The 23,512-nt window shown below is 33.7% G+C and overlaps 1 protein-coding gene and 1 pseudogene across 1 annotated transcript; both read right to left on the bottom strand.

The window, feature by feature from the left end:
• Window positions 1–7,314: 7,314 nt before the first annotated feature.
• On the bottom strand, window positions 7,315–11,275 carry LOC107905619 (metal transporter Nramp2). The gene is made up of 4 exons (XM_016832312.1): window positions 10,509–11,275; window positions 10,137–10,273; window positions 9,397–10,049; window positions 7,315–7,968 (listed from the first exon to the last, which is right to left on the bottom strand). The coding sequence occupies exons 1-4, from the start codon at window positions 11,111–11,113 to the stop codon at window positions 7,744–7,746; spliced, it is 1,620 nt and encodes a 539-aa protein (XP_016687801.1). The 5' UTR covers window positions 11,114–11,275; the 3' UTR covers window positions 7,315–7,743.
• A 2,402-nt stretch (window positions 11,276–13,677) lies between these two features.
• On the bottom strand, window positions 13,678–15,318 carry LOC107905618 (cytochrome P450 81Q32-like; annotated as a pseudogene).
• Between the last annotated feature and the right edge of the window lie 8,194 nt (window positions 15,319–23,512).

Raw genomic sequence — 23,512 nt, 5'->3', positions numbered from 1 at the left:
ACTTTTGAACAACAAAATTGGCAAAAGAGTTCGACATCAACTCACAAACATGATCAATAACCTCCATAAAAACCATATCAATTTCCTCCTTTGAAGCTTTCTCAACTGACTTTTGTAAAAACTTACAACCATATTGATCTTTTGCTAAGGCAACAAGCCTACCCCTCAAATCCCCTAAACTCAAACAATTCAAAGGTTCATGTAACCAATGAGGCCGAGTCTGATTATTATTACAAAGCTTACTAGTATTAAAACTAGATCGGTTTATGTTATTGTTTAACCCAAAAGGCATTGTGCAACCGGCAGCAGAAGCAGCAGCGGACAAGAGCCTGGTTTGATTAGAAGAGGGTAATATCGAGAATTCAGTATTCCTACTAGAACCAAGCTGATACGAACTATACATGAAAGCCCCCAACTTTCAACATCTGGCCCCACTTTTGTGCCCTCGCCAATAACATTGTTGTTTCTATCTTGTCCTGCTCTTGCAAACCCACCGCCAAATTGATAACCAGAATCGGGTAAATCCGGATAACCTGAAACATTAAGACCAGAAAAGGCTGATTCTAAGGTTTGAGTTTGATCAAAAGAGTTGTTTTGTGCTATATTTTCCATATAAAAAAGTTCAAAGTTATGATAAAAGGAAAAATGATTCTCCGGAGACTGTGAAACAGGAGACAAAAAGGGTACAGTAGACTCCATCAAAACAAAAAACAAGACCCAAAAGAAAGGTGCGAAGAAAATTTAAAGGGTTTTTGGGATAGTTATAAAGGGTTTTTAAAACAACAAGAATTATAATTAAAAAAATGCATAGATAAACCTGGGTAAATTTTAATTCCAAGAAAAGTTATCCTAAAACAAATTTTGATTTTGAATGGGTAATTTTGGTGTGTGTGTGTTAAAATCAAGGGATTGAGAAACTGAAGAGACATCCGTAAGAAGAAATAAGAAGACTAGTTTCTTTTTTGCATGCAATTTATGGAAATATTTTCACGCTGGAAGCAAAGCAAAAGGCAACCAAAAAGGTCATAACACACGCCCTGTGTTTCCTTGGTCCTATGTCTGACCAGTTGACCAACTTTAATTTCGTTTTTGTTTTTTATCCTTGATGTCCCTTTTATCCTCTTTTACTAACAGGTTCTTCCATTCTTTTTCAATTTTGTTTACTTTAAGGACTCTGGTCTACCAAGATTTTATATAAATTATTTGAATTATGATTAAAAAGTTAATTTCTATTCTACACCTCGGTTCCTATTTGATTATGTGATCAAATTTAATTAAATATAACAATAATTTTAGTTTTTAAGAATGATATAAATATTATTATAAAATTATTTTAATATTTTCCTTTCATGAATAATTTTATTTTTTTATCCAGATTTATCCTTTTATATTGAGATATTTAATTTGATAAAATTAAGGTAAGGAAGGATAAGTTACTATATATCTCTTCATTTAAGAGATTTTGAAATTTTAAGTTATAAATTTTATTTGATATATTACTTAAAATTAATTACAGTTTTTTGATAAATATAAACTTTAAATTTTAAAAAATTATATTTTACATCTTATATTTAATTTTTAAACATTTCATCTCATTCTAAATAATAAACAAAATTCTTTTTATAAGATAATATAATATTTAAATAAATTAAATCAAATTAACTGAAAATGATAAACAGCTCTTACCTACTTATTATTTTTTAAATTTTTCAAATAAAAATTAATTTTGAATTATTAAATATATATATTAAACTATTTTCAATAATTTATCAAATAAAACCTAAATCTTAACATCACCGATAACAATAAACATTGTAATCTTATTTATTTTAAAAATACTCATACCAAAAGAATTATGCATTTCTTTCATGAAATATTGAACATCCTTACTTTCTTGCACTTGAGTTAGATGTGAACATGAAACTTCTGGAAGTCATGGTCAAATATGACTACAACCTCACTGATATGTGTTATTTTAGGAAGTGCATATCCAAAAAAGTAGTGCACCAAGGGCAAGGAATAGCCACTGAACAGGGTAAATTTATTTCCGTACTTCTTTTAAAATTATAAATTAAGATGATAAAATTTCAATTTAATTTTAAATAAAATGTCAAATTTTAATTCCTTAAAATATATAATTTAATGTTGCCCTTAAAAAGAAAGATTTAGCTTCATATGCATGAAAATAATGTGAAGGAAAATGGGACAATAATTAGACGCGTTTAGCTATTATCATTTTGATGAATAAATATTAGTATCACAAATAGCAATTCAATAACGTGTCTCTAATAAAATCATCTCTTCTGCATTTGCATTATATAGATATCAGCATTGCATTTTAAGGGAAAGAAAATCCAATGTAAGTAAAGATCAAATTTCATCCCTGCTTGTATTTTTATCCTTAATTGTATGATGGAAAATACATGATAAAAAGTTCCAAATAAAACCACCTTGAGAAATCAAGGATTGAAATGAATATTAAATATATATTGAGATGGAACAACAATATATATATTAAAGTGAAATAAAATTAAAAAAATATGTTGTTGAGTATGACTCCTATTTCAATCAAATTTAAGAAATAATCTTTCAGTTAAATTCTGTTTATTTGTTTCAATTAAACTCTGATTAGTCTAGATTATTTTATTATTATTTAACCTATAGAGATTAAAACTCATAACGCATTTAGAGAATTTTGTGTTTACGTTTTAAGGGTTCTTAATTTTCGGATTTTCAAAATTTAATTTTTATCTCCATCATTTAAAGAATTTATTCTTCCATTTTTTTTACTTATTACTTAATCGGTCGATCCATATGTATCAAACTTGAGTAGGATTAAAGTCTTAACTACATTTCATTTGTTGTATTTGTCATTCTATCTGTGGAGTACTACTTGCCTAACTTGGTACAATGGGAGCACTTTGTAGACGAGTCAATGAGATATTGTGGATCAAGCATAGCATCCTCGCGGGGTCATATATTTTCTCTCTCAATTTTATATTCTCTGCGAACCGTAATGGAGGTAAAGGTGTTCTTGCTCACACTCAAATTTTTTGAAAATTTTAATTTGCCCCTAAAATTTTTGATAAATTTTATTATATTCTTAAAATATGTAATATTATTTGAAGGTATTTTAGTCTTTTCACTTTAAAAACAATTAATAAAAATATGTATATAGTAGGATTTGAACCCACACCAATTACATTAATAAAATTTTTAATTTTTTTCTATTTTAATAATGTGTTTGATTAAGTTTGTGTCATAAATTAACTCGGCATGACTCAAGATTGATGAAATACAATGATAAGCAATTTAATATAAATTTTTTTATTTTAGTAATGTATATATTTAACGTGTTATTATTAATTAGTTTTAAATTATATGTTTCATTATTTATTGTATGTGATTTTTAAATTGATATTTGTGTTCTAAATTTGTGGTTTTCAAGTGTATATGAGTGACATAGTATTATATTATTAAATGTTTTATTTAGAAAATAAAATTATTATTTTAAATATTTAATTTATTAATTTATCATATTGATCATTAAAATGAACTTTGAAAACATATTATATTATATTTTATTAATTTTTGTTTCAAATTCAAAATTAACTTTTAGCTCTAGAAAATTCAATTAAAAAATTAAAATTTAGTGGCAAAATCGAATGAAACAAAAAATTAGTGGCAAAATTTGATATTGCAGTTGGTGTGTGAGTTTCACGAATTCTTTTGTTGAGTTATTGTCACCACAAATTTCTGATCACTGCCTAATTTTTGTTGGTTTAAATCGATATACGCCAACCATTTCGAAACCTTTTAAGTTCTATAATTTCTAGACTAGTCATCCAGAATTTCTGACAATGGTGGAGAAATCTTGGAGTAAGCCAGTGGAGGGGACTGCTATGAAGGTGAGTTTCCTAAAGTTAAAAAGATTGAAGCATTTGCTTAGAGGTTTCAATAAACGGTGCTATGGAGATTTATCAGAAAAGGTGCAGGATAAAAGGAAAGAATTGGAAGCTGCTCAGCTGGAGTTAGACAGTTGAGATATTAGAGAAGGAAAGGCTTCTTTATGGTCAAAATAAGGAGCTGTTGGCAGAAGAGGGAAGTTTTTTTAAACAAAAATCTCGGATTTAGTGGTTGAAAGAAGGGGATCAAAACACCAGTTTTTTTCATAGTGTTGTGGCAGCAAGAAACAACAGAAGTACTATTGAAGTCTTGGTTACTAAGAGTGGTGGAAGGGTAGAATCGCAGGCTGAGCTTACAGAGGAGATTGTTGGATATTTTAAAAGAATTTTGGGGACTTTTGATACTGCAGTGGTTGTGCCATCAGGGGGATTATTGCAAGAGCTATATCAATGTTCTTTAACATCTGATGATCAAGAAGTTATTGGAAACCGTATTGAAAGACGAGAAGTAAAAAATGCAATGTTTGCTCAGAAAGCTTATTTTTTAAAAACTAGGAATATTGTTGGGGATGATGTTACTGCAGCAGTCTTGGAATTTTTTCAGGTTAATAATTTGCTGCCAGCTTTTAACTCAACAGTCAACACTTGTTGCCTTAGTGCCTAAGAAGTTAAATTCAAGTTGTATGAAGGACTTCAGGCCAATCTCTTGTTGTTCAGTGATCTATAAATGCATCACTAGAATTTTGATTGATAGAATGTCAAGTTTTCTACCTAAACTTAATGCAGGCAATCAGTCAGCTGTTATTCATGGAAGGAGTGTTTCTGATAATATTCTTTTAGCTCAGGAGATGGTTAGGGTATGGCAGGAAATCACTGTCACCTAGATGTGCCATGAAGGTTGATCTTCAAAAGGCTTACAACTTCCTTAATTGGGATTTTATCTTTGCAACTTTGGAGGCTTTGGGATTTCCACTATTGTTTATTCATTGGATTAGGAGTTGTGTCACACAACCTTGGTATTCAATTTCTTTTAATGGAGGATTGGTAGGATACTTTAAAGATGCCAAAGGTACAAGGCAAGGGGATCCGCAATGAATGTTCTCTCCAAAATGCTTGATAAGGCTGTTGAGAATGGGTTATTTCAATACTATCCTCAGAGCAAAAAAGTTAAACCAACACATCTCAGCTTTGCTGATGATTTGTTAATTTTTGCTAAAGGAAATTTGGAATCTGTTGTTGGTGTTCAGTGTGTGCTACGGCAGTTTTACTGTTTCTCTGGCCTACAGCTTAATAGTTCCAAAAGTGATGTCTTTTCTTCCGGCATATCTGATGCTGAAGCGCAACATACTGCAGGTGACAGGGTTCAAATTTGGTAATTTTCCAGTTAGGTACCTTGGTGTACCCTTAGTATGATTGTGCAAATAAGTTTTGTCTTATGATGGTAGATTACAACTAATACAAGGTTTCTGGTTTAGGCACTTAATAATTCCTAAAGGTGTGCTTAAAAGGAAAAATCAGTAGTGCATGAGATTTTTTTGGAGGGGGGAGGAGTGAGGATGGCAAGGGGGCAAGAGTTAATTGAAAGGTTATTCGTATGCCTAAGGCAGAAGGAGGATTAAGCTTGAGGGAGTTAGAAAGTTAGAACAAAGCAAGTATTTTTCAACATTTGTGGTCTGTAATGATGCAAGCAGGATCATTATGGGCGGCATGGATTCAGGCATATATGCTTAAAGGCAAATCTGTTATGCAAGTCCCTAGTAATGGGAGTTGGAGTTGGAGTTGGAGCTGGAGCATATTGTTGCAAATCTAGCTTCTTCACAATCTGAACTGAGGTTGAACCAAGGAGAAAAGTATCAAATCAAGCGGATTTGAGATGCGATAAGGGAAAGGAATGAGAAAGTATATCTTGAAGGAAGCTTATTTGGTATCCTTTATACATACCAAGCATTCTTTGGTTAGCTGGATGGCTCTTCATAACAGACTGCCAACTAGGGACAGATTGATCAAAAGAGGAATGAATATAGAAGGGAATTGTTTATTGTGTGACAGGGAATTAGAAACAAGGGGATCATCTTTTCTTCGACTGCTGCTATTCTAAGGAGGTTTGGGAAGGAGTTCTTTCATTGTGTGGTCTTCTAAGATCAGTTATAGGATGGCAAAGAGAATTGCAATGGGCCATCGAGAAGTTTAAAGGGAAGACATTGCTGACTTCTATTCTTAAGCTTGCATGGAATGCGCACATTTACTTGATATGGCTAGAAAGAAACAATAGACAGCATGGGGGAAATCAGAAATCAATAGATGTGAATATGATAAACTAAGTAGTAAGGTACAGGCTATCAGGGATTGCAATACAAAAAAGTAAATAATGTCAACTTGCAATTATGTAATACCTGGAATATTTGTTGAACAAAAAGTAATTTATTGAAGAAAAAAAAGTTGGAAGTATTGTGGCAAATTTATCTTTAATCCAAAAATAATTTCAATTTTCAACAAAAGTATAGTGACAAATTTACCATTAACCCCTATTGTTTTTGAAATTCTCATTAATCTTGCAAATTTTTTAATTAGACCCATTTATTTTTGAAATAAAATCTCATTAAATTTCTACAATTTTTGAAATTTTTAGTTAGGCCTCAAATTTAATCTAGCTGTTGAAAATATTCTCAAAGCACAAACTCCGACACCCTTAACCTACATTTATCTTGTAGAAACTTGAAAGTGTTGGATTCAATCTCCAAACTTGATCCATTGCTAAAATCCCCAAAGTATTTGATCCCATCTCCAAACCCAATCCATGGCTAAATTGACCAAAACATGGTCCATATTAGACCTGATCATGAGTCGAGTCACTCGCATAGGCCTAAAGGTCTGTCCAAAAAGAGAGAGGGTTTGGACAAAAATATAGACCCGAAAAATGGGATTGGATAAAAATAAGGCTCATTTCCTAAACAGGTCAAGCCTAGGGTAAGATTTTTTGACACGAGCCTATCCCAACCCAAATCAACCTACAACTTTTTTTCCGTTATTGTTTTGCTGTCATTTCACTATCATGTTGCTACTATTTGATGTATTATATTTTTAAAATTTATTTTTATATAAAATAATAATATAAAAATTTAATACAGACAGGCCGAGTCAAACTCAAGTTTAACATTTTTAATCTGAGTCAAACTTAGATAAAATTTTAAGCCTATTTTTCAAGCTGGGCTTAACCAAACTTAAAAACTGGCCTAAATTTTACATCAACCGGACCCAGTCCATAATCAAGTGAAGTCCATATAAATCGAATTTACCCGAAACAAATCAAAGACGGCTTAATTAAGTTTGAACAAAAATGAACCGACAACGGAAAACGAGATTCCGGAATTATATGAAAGTATACATAAGAGAATCCAGCACTCAGGAATTTGCAAATTTGAGTTGTTGTATTGTATAAGTCCCTTTTGGGGAAACAAGAATGGCAGTCTGGCTATGGTACATGAGGAGTTCTTACATCAAAGAATATCAAACCAAGACGTTTCTTCTTTTTCTAATTTGAAAATGGACATGATAAAACCTATTACAGGGATGGAAGTAGTTTTAGCCGCCTGCAGGTTGGAAAAGTGTTTACTCTATCCTCCAGGATGAAATATAACTCCGTGCAGCTCTGACAAGCACATCGGTAGCAATCTGGAACCAATTTTGTTTGGATATGTGTTAAAGCTTGTTGATGCACCAAATGAATGGTTTATCTTTTGCAACATTGAACAACTGCCATCATGCTATTTGGAGGCTTATGCAGACAGCTACATACTTCTAAGAATTTGATGTTCCTAGCGCTGACTGCGCTTCTTGATTAAGTTCCATTCGCAGAAAATCTCTTGGATAGTTCTATGCTGAACCAGGTGGAAGGAAGAGCACCACCACGTGAAATGAGATAAACTATGAATGCTATATATGCAGCTGTCCAAATACAGATAAATAGTCCAAACAGCAGCCCCTTTACTTCAGAAACAAAGAAATCCAGTAAAAGATACCCATTGATTACTATTACCAGTGCAGCTACAGTCCAGGCCAGTTTCTGCAAAATAATAGAGAACATGAACCAAAAAGTTAGCTATGTTTTCAATTCATGCATCAAACCATGAATTAGATATATATTAATTGACTTGAGTATCATCAGCCGAAGCAGCTCAAGCCAACTAATGTGTTACATATACAATTGAAAGGAATGATGCTTAGTAATTTAATTAAATTACATATTATAACTATGTGAACTAAAGATACCAAAAAACAAAGTTTACAACCCATTGTCATTTTCAAAACATTCTTTGTTAAGACTTCATGAGTTTTGCGCAACGATGGAAGATCAATTTGATGCTTTGTATTCCTAGAATTACAACAAGAGGGTTGGATAACTTTAATCTTTGTTAAAAAAGCAACCAACAGACTGTGTGCATCAAATTGCTACTTAGGCAGTTCCGCAGGTTCATATAAAGCTGAATTTCCAGTTAAGACCTGAGGTCATGAGAGAATCACTCCCATCAGAGCCAAATGCTCTGTCAATCAAATAATTGGTAGGAAATCTAATGGGTCCTAGCGAGCTCTATGGAAATGCAGAGTGACTTTGATGCTATTTCTAGACCCTTCCAAGAAGCATATAAATATTAGGAGAAGTCTTGGACTTGAGAACTCTCTAGAAGTTCCTCTAGAACAATATGGTGCCTTTGGCTCTACCCCCCCCCCTCCCCCCTAAGCAGCCTTTTAGGACTACTAAACCTAGACACAATCCTCACAATTTTTGGTACTTTTAACATACATTGCAAATGAATGAAGATAAAATAGAATAAACCAAAATAACAGCAATGATATTTGACTTCTGAAATGAGATCAATAGCATAGGCCCTAAGATAGTTTAGGATTACCCTCTAACAAATATCATGATCACCTATATAGAAAAATGAAAAATGAAAGAAGACAGAAGACACTTACTCCTTTTCGCAAAATATGCCTAGAATTCCTTTTCACAAATATGCCTAGAGACTACCACTGATGGCAAAATGAAAGCAATGAGCTGACTGACGAATATAGGTAACATTTACTGCAGAACATACCATATGATCCCCTTGATATCAAATTCTGCATCATGGTATCAAAATCTTGATAACATTTTGTTTACTAGGACCACTCAAGTTTCTTGTGCTTTAAAGGCAAAAAAATAGTGGATGATAAGAAGCATTCAAGTGAAGCATGCTGTTTTATATAGGGATTGTGATAGAAACATGTAAATTTGACAGTGTTTCTTTTCAGTTCTCTTTGCAATCAAATTGCTTCAAACATGAAAATTTAAACCAAATAATATGAAATGACTCAGGATTGAATATATACATGATAAGAATTTGATAGTTTAGTTATTATAACATGTAGGCTGCTGCAAAACACCAATAGTCACTCATGCGAAGGGATAGATAGAACAAATAAAATGGGGACAAGTGAGACAAAAGCTTACCTCAAGAGTAGGCCCAATCCTAAAGACCCCCATGACGTGCTCCTTGGAGACCAAGGTTAGAAGCGGGATCAGTGCAAAAGGAATTTGTATTGACTGAAGCACATTAAGCCATTCATTCAAAATATCCAACGAAGCTTCAGATGTATTAAACACGAGAGCTACAACTATAGTTGGGACAATTGCAAAGCTACGCGTAATCAATGCCCTCAACCACTTCTTCAGACGAAGGTTGAGAAAACCTCCCATTATAAACTGACCGGCATACGTGCCAGTTATTGTACTACTTTGTCCAGCTGCCAGCAAGCCAATACCCCATATGTAGAGAATTGGAAAGAGCCCTCCACCATACTTCTCCTCAAGATACTGCCCTGCGTTAACTAGTCCTATGTTATTTGCTTGTTTTGTACCATAGAATCCCTTGGCAAAGACTGTTGTCACAAATAAATTGATCATGAAGGAAACTAGAAGCGCAACAGATGATTCAATTGTGTAGTAGTTTAGTGCCTCTTGAACCCGGCCTCTCTTTTTGGGATCTATGTCTCTTGATTGTACCAAAGCAGAATGTAAGAATACGTTATGAGGCATTATGACACAACCCACAACCCCCACTGCTTGTCGAATCGTTTTCGAGCCAAGTCTAGGAACCAAAATACCTACAACAATCGCCAAAAACAAAAAATATTCAAGAAATGAAATTTTCACTTCATGAAAAATGGAGGTTATGTTAAAAAAGATTTTACCAATTAGTAGTTCTTTTCCATTGGGTTTTGTATCACCAAACATCCAAGCAAATGCTAAAGCCATAGTAGCAATCAATACAGCAAAAACAGCTTCTAGTTTCCTGACTCCGTAATTCTCCAGGAATAAAAAGACAAAACTGTAAACAGAGACGGAGAGAAACATTTGTTACTCGCGAAAAAGAAAAAAGAAGCAGCATTTTTCAATTCAAAAGAATAGAATCTGAATTGATCTTCCCCAGTGAACACCCAGAAACGTTAAAAAGAAAAGTTTCAAACTTCAAATCCAAACAAATCTAAAATATCAACCACGTAAACAACCCGAAAAATGGAAGAAAATGTGCAGAGTGAGTTCATCAGATCGAGGACATTTACCAATCCGAAGCGGTAATTAAGACACCAGCCCATAGCGGCAAAGCACCGTTACTCAAAATTTGGATAGCTATAGCACTGCCGATAACCTCTTGAATATCAGCTCCAATAAGCGCCAATTCCGCCATGAACCACAGCACCAATCGAGCCCAAGTCGGATATTCCTCTCGGCAAAGCTCCGCAAGATGCCGGCCTGTTGCCACTCCGACCCTAGCCGACAACAATTGGATAAGCAGGCCCATGACGGTTGCCCACATCAACAACCAAAGCAAAGAGTAACCCGCAATTGCCCCAGCCTGGAGATCCCCTTCCAAATTCCCGGGATCTAAAAATGCTATACTCATTAGAAACCCCGGACCCGTAAACAACCAGAGCTTCTTCCATGAAAACGGAGGGACGTAATCGACATTTAGGATGGATTCAGGCGTTTCCAGGTCGACGATCACGACTTTCTCTCGGGACTCGAATGCCACCTCGTTTTCATCATCTGACGACAGCGAAGGAGATTGGGATGGCAATAGGCGTTTGGATTCGGATTCCTCAGCTGCATCTTTGTCTCTGTCAGGTTCCTCCTTTGGTGACTCCTCGCCTCGGTTTGGGGAATTCATCGTCGGAGGAGGAATATTCTGTTGACCAAAAACGGAATATTCCGTCTGTTTGTTAAGGTCCGTTTTGGTGGAGGGAGAGCTCTTCCGTTGAGTTCCGTAAGAGGTTGGATTTATATCGGTTACTTTTCGTTTAGATGCCGAGAAAACGAGCGCAGTCTCGGTTCATTATATATCCCATTGGAAAAGTTGAAATCAACGTTTCTGACCATTTAGAAAGTGACACGTCGATAGCGCTGTCGATGCTTTTTTTCATTTCTTTTCTCGCGTAAACAGAATGCAGAAAATTATTTTCTAATTTCTAATTTCTAATTTCTAATTTCTAATTTGTTTTTATTAAGCTAAAAATGCCGGTATTTGTTTTTATTGTCCCTTTCTCTTTCTTTTCTTTTTTTAAATAGAAAACAGGAAAAAGAAACTCACATGTAAAATTGTTTTTTTTTTCTATAATCACGTATAAAATAGTTATGATTATCATCTCAGTTGAATAAATGATAGTTCTTTTCTAACATGCTCATGTATATAGCCAAGGTAAGGTTACCTCATTCCAACACTAGAGCCTGCTATTGCTATTGACTTAAATAAAGAAAATTAGTCGCATGGATTTCACAATCCAAATATTTGACCTTTCCTAATTGGCCATCGCAATTTTGCCGGTGTGATTAATTTTTTAAGTTCAACTTCATGATATTTGTTGTGCATAATTACTCCCCATTTCAATAATATATTCTACTACCGTAGTAATTATATGGTGTAGTGTTGGGTTACTCACTTTATCTTTTTAACTATATGATCGGGTTTAATCTCCCCTCATAGAAATTAACATATTTTATGCTTATCCCTTAAAAAATACACCTATAATAAAAGGATTAATCCTAGAGCTGCTCATGGGCCGGGCCGGGCCTAGAAAAAATTTTGGCCCATGTCCTAGGCCCGGGCCCGGCCTGAAATATGGGCCTAGAATTTTGCCCAGGCCCGGCCCGTGAAAAAAATCATAAGCCCGGGCCCGACCCGGTCCGTTTTTTAAATAAATACCAAAAATTTATTTTAAAAATTAAAAAATTATTTTAAAATTAAAAAATTAAAAAAGTATTTTAAAAATATTTTAAAATTAAAAAAATTAAAAAAAAAGTATTTTAAAATTAAAAAATAAAAATATTTATTATATTCGGGCCGGGCCAGGCTGGGCCTGTGCCAAAAAAGTGGTGCTCGAGTCCCGGCCCATTTTTTAATCGGGCCTCATTTTTTTGCCTAAGCCCATATTTCGGGCCTATATTTTTACTCAAACCCTCCCATATTTCGAGTGTGCCATCGGGCCGGGCCGAGCCGCCCGGCCCATGAGCACCTCTAATTAATCCCTATTATCGATAATAAATGCTCTAATTACGACAAAAAAGAAGATCTTAACCCTCTTAATTTGCTAGAATTATTTTTGAAACCTTTTACGTCAGTAATTTTATAGTAATAATAATATAGTAAATTTTCTGTGTTTTGCATCCCAAAATTTTAAATTCAATTTCAGCCTTTGGTAAAATTTCATTTTAGGCCCTTTTAACATTTATATTTTTATAATTAATAAAATAATAAAGTTTTTGTTTTGGCTCTCAAAACTTTACAATTGGGTTAATAAAATTTTATGTTTGCCCTTGACTTGGCCAAGAACAATCTATCTGAGTACTTTGTAAATTCTTGCTCCGGATATACGTTAGTACTGTTTTGCTAGTTTCACTGTGGTAATGGGTAAAAAAGCAAGCCATATCTCTGGGTATCTATACTTTGATCCTCACGACATAATTTACTGTCTTTCATTTAATGATTGTTGCTATCAATATGAAAAAGTTGCTTGGTGTCAAAGACTAAGAGAAGTGCATATGCTCGTAGGAGCCCTATAAAATAAAGTAGTGCAGAAGAAGGAAGAACACAAGTACATATGCTCCGTTTTGCAGTCCAATGGTGTGGCATCTCCAACCCTAACCACTAGAATGATATTATTCTAAACAAAAGCTGCACCCTTCTTTCTTCATCGTTCAATTGTTCTCTTCTGATTCTTTATTTCCTTATAACATTATCCATACTATATACTATTATTGAGTTCAATGTCAATAAGGTTGTCTGGATGAAATTCCCATATCTTCAAATTATTTTTTCTTCATTTTTGTCCGTTTCTGTGCTTATACTAATAGATAATTTTTTTTTAATTATGAAACAATACGTTGGACCTGATTGTTATTATATTGTACTAATTGTTGAAGTTTGGCAAAAGGTCTGGGTATTCGACATCTTATTGTGTAGATGGATTTGTTGATGACAATTAATTTTTTAAATAAACCGTACAATGACTTTCACTCCTCCACCACCTTAGTGAAAGACTATTTAGACTTGAGGTGAGACACATCCTTAACAGGCCATCTTGCAAATCTTGCCCAGGAAAAGGATATAGGCATAATACATACATTTGTTGTCCCCTCCACCGAGTATTACTTTTCTGCTACAGGCAGGTGCTAGTGGACTTGGAGAGCTGAGACTACATTTGTTTTGCTTTTATTTTTTACCAAAAAAAAAACAAATACATTTTTTAAATTATTGAATGAAACATCAGGATGTTGGATTCATGGCATTTCAATATGCCTTAAGAAAAAATTTATACAAATAATAAAATGATTACACAAAACATCATAGACTAAATTTGAGAGAGGAGGTTGATCATGGCTGGGCGTGGCCTACATTTTACAACCAAGGGCTGGGCCTTGGGCATGGTTAGCCCACTACCTTCACTCATATCCTCCATCTCCTCGCCAATTCTCTCCCACTCAAAGCACTGAATCAGAGATCCCAATGTCAAAGGAATCAACCCCATTGCCATGCTCTCTCCCGGACACCTCCTCCTGCCTGTCCCAAATGGCAACAACGTGAACCCATTATTTACCGCCTCTGGTCCTACAAACCTGTCGGGCTTAAATTCACTAGCCTTTTCCCATAATCCTGGATCATTCTGAATGGCCCAAATGTTTACCAACTGCATTGTGCCTCGCGGGATAGAGAACCCCCCACGGTGCATTCCTCGGATGACTCGTGCGGTACCAAAACTGGGCTTACGGGGCACATCCTAAACGTCTCCTTAATGATGCCGTGGAGGTATGGGAGTCTACCAAGATCTGATTCCTCCATAAACCTGTTTTGTCCAATTTCCATGTCTATTTCTTCCCGAGCTTTAGAAAGGGTTTTTGGATTGTTTAGCAAAAGTGACAGAGCCCACTCCAAGGTCCCAGCTGAAGTATCTGTTCCAGCTGATAACAATTCCTCTGTAATGCTATCAGCTTTTTGTCAATTTGATTGAATCCAATCCATTTCAAAACCGGTAGAAAATCTCCAATACTTGTGACTCCACTCAATTCAAAGGTCTCTGTCACAATTTCTTTGAACTTTCTTTCTTCATCAAGTTCTTCCTCTCCTTCATAATATCTCTTCCCAGCAATCATCCTCATCATAACATTAAGAGTTAACTCAAAAAACATCGATTTCATCTCCTCAACCTGAAACTCACCACCCTTTGAACTCCTCCTATAAAGCCTGAGAATCAAAGATCGGATTTCATCCATTCGTATCCCGCGATACTTTTGAACACGATTAGATGACAAGAGTTCAAGAACGGCCACACGCCTCAAGTTTCTCCAGTGGTCGCCGTACGGGGCCAGGGAAGAGTAGTATAATTGTAACCAAGGTGTTTCCCAGCGAGCAGGCGAGGGCGGTTTGCAAATACGATGTCGTTTTTGGTGAAACATTCTTCTGCAGCAGACGGAGAAGACACGACGAGGACAGGGCGAGACCCGAAATGAACGAAGAGAATAGGACCGTACTGCTTCGAAAGCTTAGCAAGGGTGCGATGGAGGGGCCTTTTTATGAGATGGAGATGGCCTATGACGGGAAGGGAAAGAGCAGGGCTTGGTGGGAGACCTTTGTTTTGGAGCAACCTTCTGGTAAGAAAATAGAGGAAGAGGAAGAAGACAACGTAGTAGAACAGCGAGGCTTCCATGGCTAGATTAGATTTTACGCGGTGATCCATCCTGATAGAATCATTTATAGGAGAATGGCAGTTCGGCAACTGGTGATGGGAATTAATCTGAGTATGGGATAATATCATAATACTAAGGCTTGCGTCAGTGCGTATGTTATCTACTGCAGAAGCAGGCAGCTGTATGCTACAGCCACTAATCTTTATTACTGATATGGCGTTTCTAGCACAGCCGTATGATAAAGATGTGCCAAATTATATAGATCCACACGGGATCATTTGCCCTTCTCTTTATGAATCTATAGTCTATTTGGTAAGTTGGTCGAGGACAAGCTGAAGCAATGCCTCCAACTAAATACCGCCAACATTAAGGCGACAGTTTGCTACTCTGGTCCTGAATCTTGATTCCTAAAGTGGTCCAGCAAGTAGCCTAGCCTCGCCAAACTTGCATAACCAATAGGAGTCTCTTGTAATGTCAGACACTATTTAGAAGCCAAGAAATGTGTATTTTGCCATTGAATTTTCGATGCTTCAGTCTTCACTTTCCTTGGGTGTTAACCTTCTGTCAAGTTCAAAGTACTGAAGTGGAGTCTCGCAAATATTTCATGTTAAGAATCACGATCGTAGTATTTTAGTCAAGCCGTGATCAAATCAGGTTGAATATGATATAAGAATTCATAGTGTACAATTACAGGTCAACTCTGTGCAATCACCACAGTAAGCAGGGAAAAGATCATAAAGAGGTATTGCGTGTAATATTTAATGCAAAAGCAAGCAGCTGTCTTCAAGAGCCTTCAGTTTCTTTTACTGATACAACATTTCTAGCAGTGCCGTACGAAGAAAATGTTCCAAATGATATACATCTACTCAGAATCATTTGCCCTCTTTTTTATGTATATAGATCATCTATTTGGTAAATTCGTCAAGGACAAGCTACTGGTCCAATTAAATCCCTCCAACAACATGTTATTCCTTTAGACTACAGTCTAGAAGGCTTGAATTCTTCGACATCATATTAAACTGTCATCTATTTTAGTGACTCTTTTTATTTTATTTCCCATAACACTAGAGGACAGGAAGTTCAGCTGTTTACAAAGTCTTCTGTAGATTACTAAATCCAGTCCAGAAATTAAAAACATCTTCCTGTCACAATCTTCTATTACAAGAAATGGGTGAGAATGGTGACACAAGCTTATTATATCCATTTAAAAAAGGCAAGACTATGCCTTTTCCAAGCGATAAAGATTTAAGAAAGCCGACTTAGCTGCTAGGACAAAACATATTCAAACTGCTGAAACTAACTATTAGCATCAAGGCAGATTATTCTCTCAGCACACAAAGCCAAAATGGCACTCGGTTAGCTACAAGACTCCAAAACTTAAATTATTTATCTGTCACTTTAATAAAAGCTCAAAAATTGTTTTATACGATTAAAATTTATATTTTTTTTAATAAATTTATATGCTATTTTACTAATTTTGTTTAGGTATCTAAAAGTTTGTTGGAAAATGATAATTTCTCATGATCTACTAAATATTTAATTAAATTACTTAGTATTTATTATAAATTATTTATATTAATTTTAACTAAATTACAAATTATTTATATTTAACCGATAATCAACTCATGATGACAAGAAGTATAGATTTAATGTTAGAGGAAAATAGCCCAAAAAAAAATATGGAATGGTAAAGTAATTAGATAATTTGTATGAAATGTTTATTTTTCTTATTTAACTTTATTAATAATTGTATTATTGAATGTTTTTTAGATTAACATATTTATGATATTTTGATTTTAAGTTATGTTGTTTATTTAGAAAACAAAATTCTGAACACTTTTTTATAATAAGTAATATTATTTTTTAGATTATATAATTTTTTAATTATATAATTACAATTAATTTATACATATAAAGAGTTATAATATAATTACATCAAATACATGCAAAGAATTATAATTACTTATAATTATAATTATTATTTTAATAATTCCACTTTTATCTAATTATTTTTTTACATCTAAACACGTCATTAAACATTGCACCATCAAAATACCAGTTGGGAATAAAAGTTTATGCTAAATCTAAAACACTGAATGCCAGTAAACAAAATTATTGCATTTTCCAAGGTCAAGCGAAATTTTAAATTGGTTATATAGAAAAAAAAAACATTTTTCATTGCATGGGCAGGAGACGGGATTTTTATAAAAATAATACTAAAATTTAATTATTTACAAAAATAGATTAGGATAAATTATTTATGAAAATACGTGCTTACACAATACTCGTTAGTGTCACTTGATACATCGACAACACTACTTTCTTTTCAATCAATCATCATGTAATCATTTGGTTAAAAAAATATTAGTGCCGCCATTGTGTCAGGCAACACCCATATATTTATTTGTGAAAATACGAGTATACTAGTGGAAAAAGATTAATGGTGTTATCGGTCTGTCAAGTGGCACCCGTGATGTTTATAAAAAAAGTAGGTGACAAAAAAAAAGCTGAAAAAAAATTTTCATTGTTGTTGTCGGTGTACCAGGCGTCACCGATGGTACTTTAAAAAAAAGCGTTGAAAAAGAAAAAAGAAAAAAAGAAGTTAACACCTTGCTGCCAATGTGACCGATCGATCACGGGCTCCCTCCTTTATTTTCTTTTTCGGGTTTTTTTTTCTCTTCTTCCCCCTTATAAAGAAGCCATGGTCCCTCCCCTCTCATGTTGGAAGAAAAAAAAATTGTTTTCTTCTTGTTAGTTGTTGGTGTTTTAAGGGAATATTGGTTTGTGTTGGTGGTTTAGGAAAAAAAAATTGATAATTTTAATGTATGTTTTTATTATTTATTATAATAATTTTTATATTATATTAATGTTTATATTTTAAATTATTGTTAATTTTAGATTTAATATTTAAGATTATATTTTTATTTATAAATATTATATTTGTGTTTAAGGTATAGGGATAGATTAAGATAATTTTAATGTATGTTTTTTTAGTTTGTAATAATAATTTTTAGATTTAATGTTTAAAATTATAAAAATGATATAAAAAATTAAGAAATCAAGAAAATGGGATGGGGGAAATTAATTACAAGAATGACTTTTTTTGCTACAGTTGGTTTGTATTTATATTTATATATTTTTTAATAAAAATACTTCAATTTCAATTGAAAAAAATGGGTTATGATAAATCATTTTAATTTTTTTTGCTTAATTTGTGATTAAAATTTTTATTGTTTGTGCAAATATCAAAATGGATTCTTTGATCAAAACAATAGATCACATAGCAATGATGATTAGAGTGCCCGTAAAAAAAATTGTTTCTTGTTATTCACGGGTATATTTATAAAGTTGCACATCATTTTTTATTTAATTGACATATTTAATGAATGCGGTAATTTAATATGAACAGGGTGAGTATCATGTGTCCTTGGTTCGAGCTACCAGCCGGACAAACATATTTTTCCATACTTGGATGTCGCAAAATTTGGAACATCAGCATTGATTTGGATGTTTGAGTTGAGGGCTGACTTAATATCCGCATTGGTTGAGTGGTGGCGTCCAAAGACCCACACATTTCATTTGTCATGTGGGAAGTGTACCATCACCCTAGAATATGGCACATTGCAACTTGGGCTCCTAGTTAACAGTGATACAATCACGGGTTCAAGTAAAGTGTTCGAACCTATGACGCTTTACTATTAGTTGCTTGGACGCTCACCTGGTGATGGTGAAGCTAGGTTTACCAATTTGAAAATTTCTTGATTAATGCAAATTTTTGAAACCTTATTGAGTAGTGTCACTGAGTGGGTGTAACAGCCCGATTTTCAGTGATGTCAAAAACAGTGGTTCAAGACCACTAAATTCGACAAATAAGCTCATAAATTTTTATTATTTAATATTTACAAGCCCAATGTGGTTTTTAAAGATTTTTGAATTAGTAATTTGTGTTTTATAAGGCTTTATTCGGTTAAGTGATTTAGAAAAGAGGTATCGAGATCTCGGTCCTATAAACTGAGCCGTAAATATTTTTATAAATATTTATGGGGTGTCATTAAGGTAGTATTAAAGTTTTGTTAGAAAATTTTAACGTTTTGGTAGTTAATTAATTAAAAAGGACTAAATTAAAAAAGGTGCAAAACTTACTAATTAAAGAAATAGTGATTAAATAGCCTAAATAGTAAATAAAGGAGGACTAAAAGGGCAATTGGACCCACATAGGATGGCTGAGGCGGCATAAGCATAGAAAAATCAAGGAATTTGAAATAAGGGTAAAATTGTAAATTTTGCCAAATTTAAGTGAAATAAAAGGGAAATTGAAATTCTAGACATTTTCATCATTATTTTTTAGTTCTAAAACAGCCATTGAAGAGGGTTTAAGCTGGTTTTTCAATATTTTCTTCATGTAAGTTTAATTCTTGCTCTTTCCTTGAATTTTTTTATGTTTTGGGACTTTTACAATTAGGTCCAACTAACCATTTCATTAGTTTTTGATTTTATTGAAAGTTTTGGAAGATATAATTGATAATTTTATACGATTTTAATTATTAGATGATGAAATTGAGATGTTGATGGATACTTAAAGGTATTTTATTATTAAAGGATTTTGGATGAAATCATGATTTAGGATTAAATTAAAAAGTTGTTGAATTCATGAAAATTTTTGAATTTTCATGGAATTCATGGGCTACTATTGATATATATAAAAATATCTAGGCTTGATATAAGGATTTAAATTGCATGAATTTCATTTTCCGAGCCTAAGGACAAAATCATCATTAATTAAAAGTATAGGGGCAAAACGGTAATTTTGCCTAATATGTGACTTGGATTGAATTGAATGTAAATTGTATTAAATTTATGTTAAATTTACTCGTATAGATTCGGATAGATAAAAAACGAAATTAGATCATGGAAAAGAAAAAGTATCAGATTAGTAGTTTACAAGTCACGAACAATTGTCGAGGTAGATTCGTGTAACTTAATTGTGTATATTCATATATGCTTATATTGAGTGCTGAATATGTAAATTGTGTAAATGTCATATATGTGTGTGTAATTGATCTCATAACTGAAAATCCTTGATAAATAAATAAGTCCCATTTGGATAATGAGATTCGATGGATACAGGGTTCTGTTTCCCGAAATGGTAGTGTTCCTGCATATTTTGCGGATGTACCGTAGCTCGAAAGAGTGTCCCGTTACAAGCCTTTTCAAGCTTCCCATTATAGTGTTCTTCCGAGCTTCCCATTAAATGCTCTTCGGAGCATCTCGATCAGTTACGACCCTACATGTGTTGTGGGCACACAGCAGCTCTTATGAGCGTCTCGTTATATGACTCTTCGTGAGCTTTCCGATTAAAGGCTCTTTGTGAGCTTTTCGTTAGTGCTCGCTTGAACTTCCCATTATATGGTTATTCGGTGCTTCCCGTTAATTGCTCTTCGGAGCTACCCGTTATAGGCTCTTTATGAGCTTTCAGTTATATTGCCCGGATAAGCTTCCTGTTACAAGGATCAATAAGCTTTCTGTTATAGTGCTTGAGAGAGAGCTTTCTGTTTAAGTGCTCATAAAAGCATTCCCGGATATGAATTGACGGATTTATAGTAATGTACACTTCAGGTGTACTACCCAAGTATCCATCGAGATTTCAAATGATTAAACGGGTGAAATTTTGACATGAGAACATGTGAAATCAAAATGAAACTATTATCTGTATATGCATGAAATACTTGGAAACTCAATACCTGATGAGCTCATCATTGTTCTTGTTATTCATATGAAATACATGACTAACATGTTTGTTGAGGTTATATGTGCTAGGCTAATTACCAAATTGCTTTTGATCTATTATACATGTTTATTATATAGTATTAATGATGGAGGTATGTTGTATTATCGCAATAGAATTTGTGTTCCGAATAATTCAGATTTGAAGAATGATATTCTTTCTGAAGCCCATAACAGCATGTATTCTATTCACCCGGGCAATACGAAAATGTATTGTGATTTGAAAGGCACTTATTGGTGGTCTGGTATGAAGCAGGAAATATGTGAATTCGTTGCAAAGTGTTTGATTTGTCAGCAGGTAAAAACAGAACACCAAGTGCCCACAGGTTTGTCACAACCCGTAATGATTTCTGAGTGGAAATAGGAGCATGTCACGATGGATTTTGTATCTGGATTACCTGCTACTCTGAAAAAGAAAGATTCAATCTGGGCGAATGTTGATAGATTGACTAAGTCAGCACATTTTATTCCGGTCAAAACAGATTTTTCGCTTGAAAAGTTAGTGAAATTATATGTGTCAGAAATTGTGAAATTACATGGAGTGCTGATGTCCATTATATCTGATCGAGATCCAAGGTTTACCTCGAGATTTTTGAGTAAATTACAGGAAGCTTTAGGTACTAAGTTAAAATTTAGTACAGCTTTTCATCCTCAGACCGACGGGCAATCTGAGCGAGCGATTCAGATTTTAGAAGATATGTTGAGGTGTTGTATACTCGAGTTCGGTGGTAGCTGGGAAAGATATTTACCTTTAACTGAATTTGCTTATAATAATAGCTACCAAACTAGTATCAAAATGGCACCGTTTGAAGCTCTGTATGGAAGGAAATGTAAAACCCTATTGTATTGGTCTGAATTAAGTAAATCGAAGTTAGTGGGAGTGGATTTGATTCGGGAAACTGAAGAGAAAGTCAGGATTATTCGAAATAGTTTGAAAGCTGCTTCCGACTGTTAGAAATCGTACGCAGATTTGAAGAGAAGAGATATAGATTTCAATGTGAGTGATCGTGTGTTCTTGAAAGTTTCTCCATGGAAGAAAGTTTTATGGTTTGGTAGAAAGGGAAAACTTAGTCCACGATTTATTGGACCGTATGAAGTCATAGAAAGAATTGGTCTGGTAGCTTATAGATTGGCTTTGCCTCCGGAACTTGAGAAAATCCATAATGTGTTTCATGTATCTATGTTGAGACGGTATAGATCGGACCCTTCGCATGTGATTCCTCATATCGAGGTAGAGATACAATTAGACATGACTTATTCGGAGAAACCGGTGAAATTCTTGGCTTGAGAAGTTAAAGAATTGCGGAACAAACGGGTACTGTTGGTAAAAGTGCTCTGGCATCGACATGGTATGGAGGAGGCAACCTGGGAAACAGATGAATCAATGAAATCACAATATCCAAACCTATTTTCAGGTAACAAATTTTGAGGATGAAATTTTCTAAATGGGGGGAGAGTTGTAACAGCCTAATTTTCAGTAGTGTCGAAAACAGTAATTTGAGATCACTAAATCTGACCAATGAGTTTTACAATCTAATAAATAAATACATATGAGACAAGTGTGATTATAGAAGAATTATTGAATTAGTGTATTTTGTGATTTAAAAAGAATTTAATAGGTAAATTGAGTCTAAAATGAGGTATCGAGACCTCGAATTCATAAGCCGAGCCATAAATATTTTTATAAATATTTATGGAGTGTCATTAAGTTAGTATAAAAGTTTCGTTAGAAAATTTTAATATTTGGATAGTCAATTAACTAAAAATGACTAAATTGAAAACAGTGTAAAATTTGTTAAATTGTGATCAAATAGCTTAAGTGACTAATAATGAGGTATTTAAAAGGCAATTAGGCCCAAATTATATGGGATGGATGGTTGGGCAAGAAAAATCAGCAAGAAAGTAAGAAGAAACAAGGGCAAAATTGGAAACTTCACAAATTAAATATATAAAACAAAGACAAAATGAAAAATCTAAAGATTTCTTCATAATTTATCAGCAAAAATGCCATAGGAGGTCTGAAACAAGCTGTTTTCTCATATTTTTATACCATGTGAGTTCAATTCTTGCTTTTTCTTTGAAATTTTTATGTTTTGTGACTTTTACAACTAGGTCCATCTATTGAATTCATTAGTTTTTGATTCCATGGGTGATTTTGTAAGTTACCATGAATAATTTATGGAATTTTATGATGAACTATTATAGATTTTAAGTTTTAATTTCATTATATTATGATTTTATTAAGTGATTAATGATTTTTAGGACCTGATTGTGAAAAAGTTAGGAATTGGGGTTTTGTACTTAAGTTCTGAATATCAAAGGTTGTATAGTAGTCTAAAGTGATTAGATAAAGTGTTATTGGAGGAAAAATTTGTTCAATTAAAGTGTTAATTGAGCATGGACTAAATTGTAAAAATTATAAATTTTTGGGTAAAAGTGTAATTTTAAAAATTGAAGGGCATAAATTGCGAAGTGAATTAGTATTGAATTATATGCTAATGAATGGAAAAAATTATATTATAGATAGGGAAGTCGAAGATAAATGTGGAAAAGAGAAAATATCAAACTAGTCCCTGAACTTTTACAACTCCTACAAATTGGCTCA

This window comes from Gossypium hirsutum, chromosome D05, assembly GCF_007990345.1.
Source record: "Gossypium hirsutum isolate 1008001.06 chromosome D05, Gossypium_hirsutum_v2.1, whole genome shotgun sequence".
NCBI classification, from domain to species: Eukaryota; Viridiplantae; Streptophyta; class Magnoliopsida; order Malvales; family Malvaceae; genus Gossypium; species Gossypium hirsutum.
This window is presented reverse-complemented; position numbering and strand designations above follow the sequence as displayed.

Excerpts from the sequence above, each read along its gene's own strand:
- LOC107905619 (XM_016832312.1), bottom strand. The coding sequence starts at position 11,113 with ATGAATTCCCCAAACCGAGGCGAGGAGTCACCAAAGGAGGAACCTGAC. Across the intron at positions 10,274-10,508 it reads TTAATTACCGCTTCGGATTG|TTTTGTCTTTTTATTCCTGG; the intron begins GTAAATGTCCTC and ends CTCTGTTTACAG. Across the intron at positions 10,050-10,136 it reads TGGAAAAGAACTACTAATTG|GTATTTTGGTTCCTAGACTT; the intron begins GTAAAATCTTTT and ends CGATTGTTGTAG.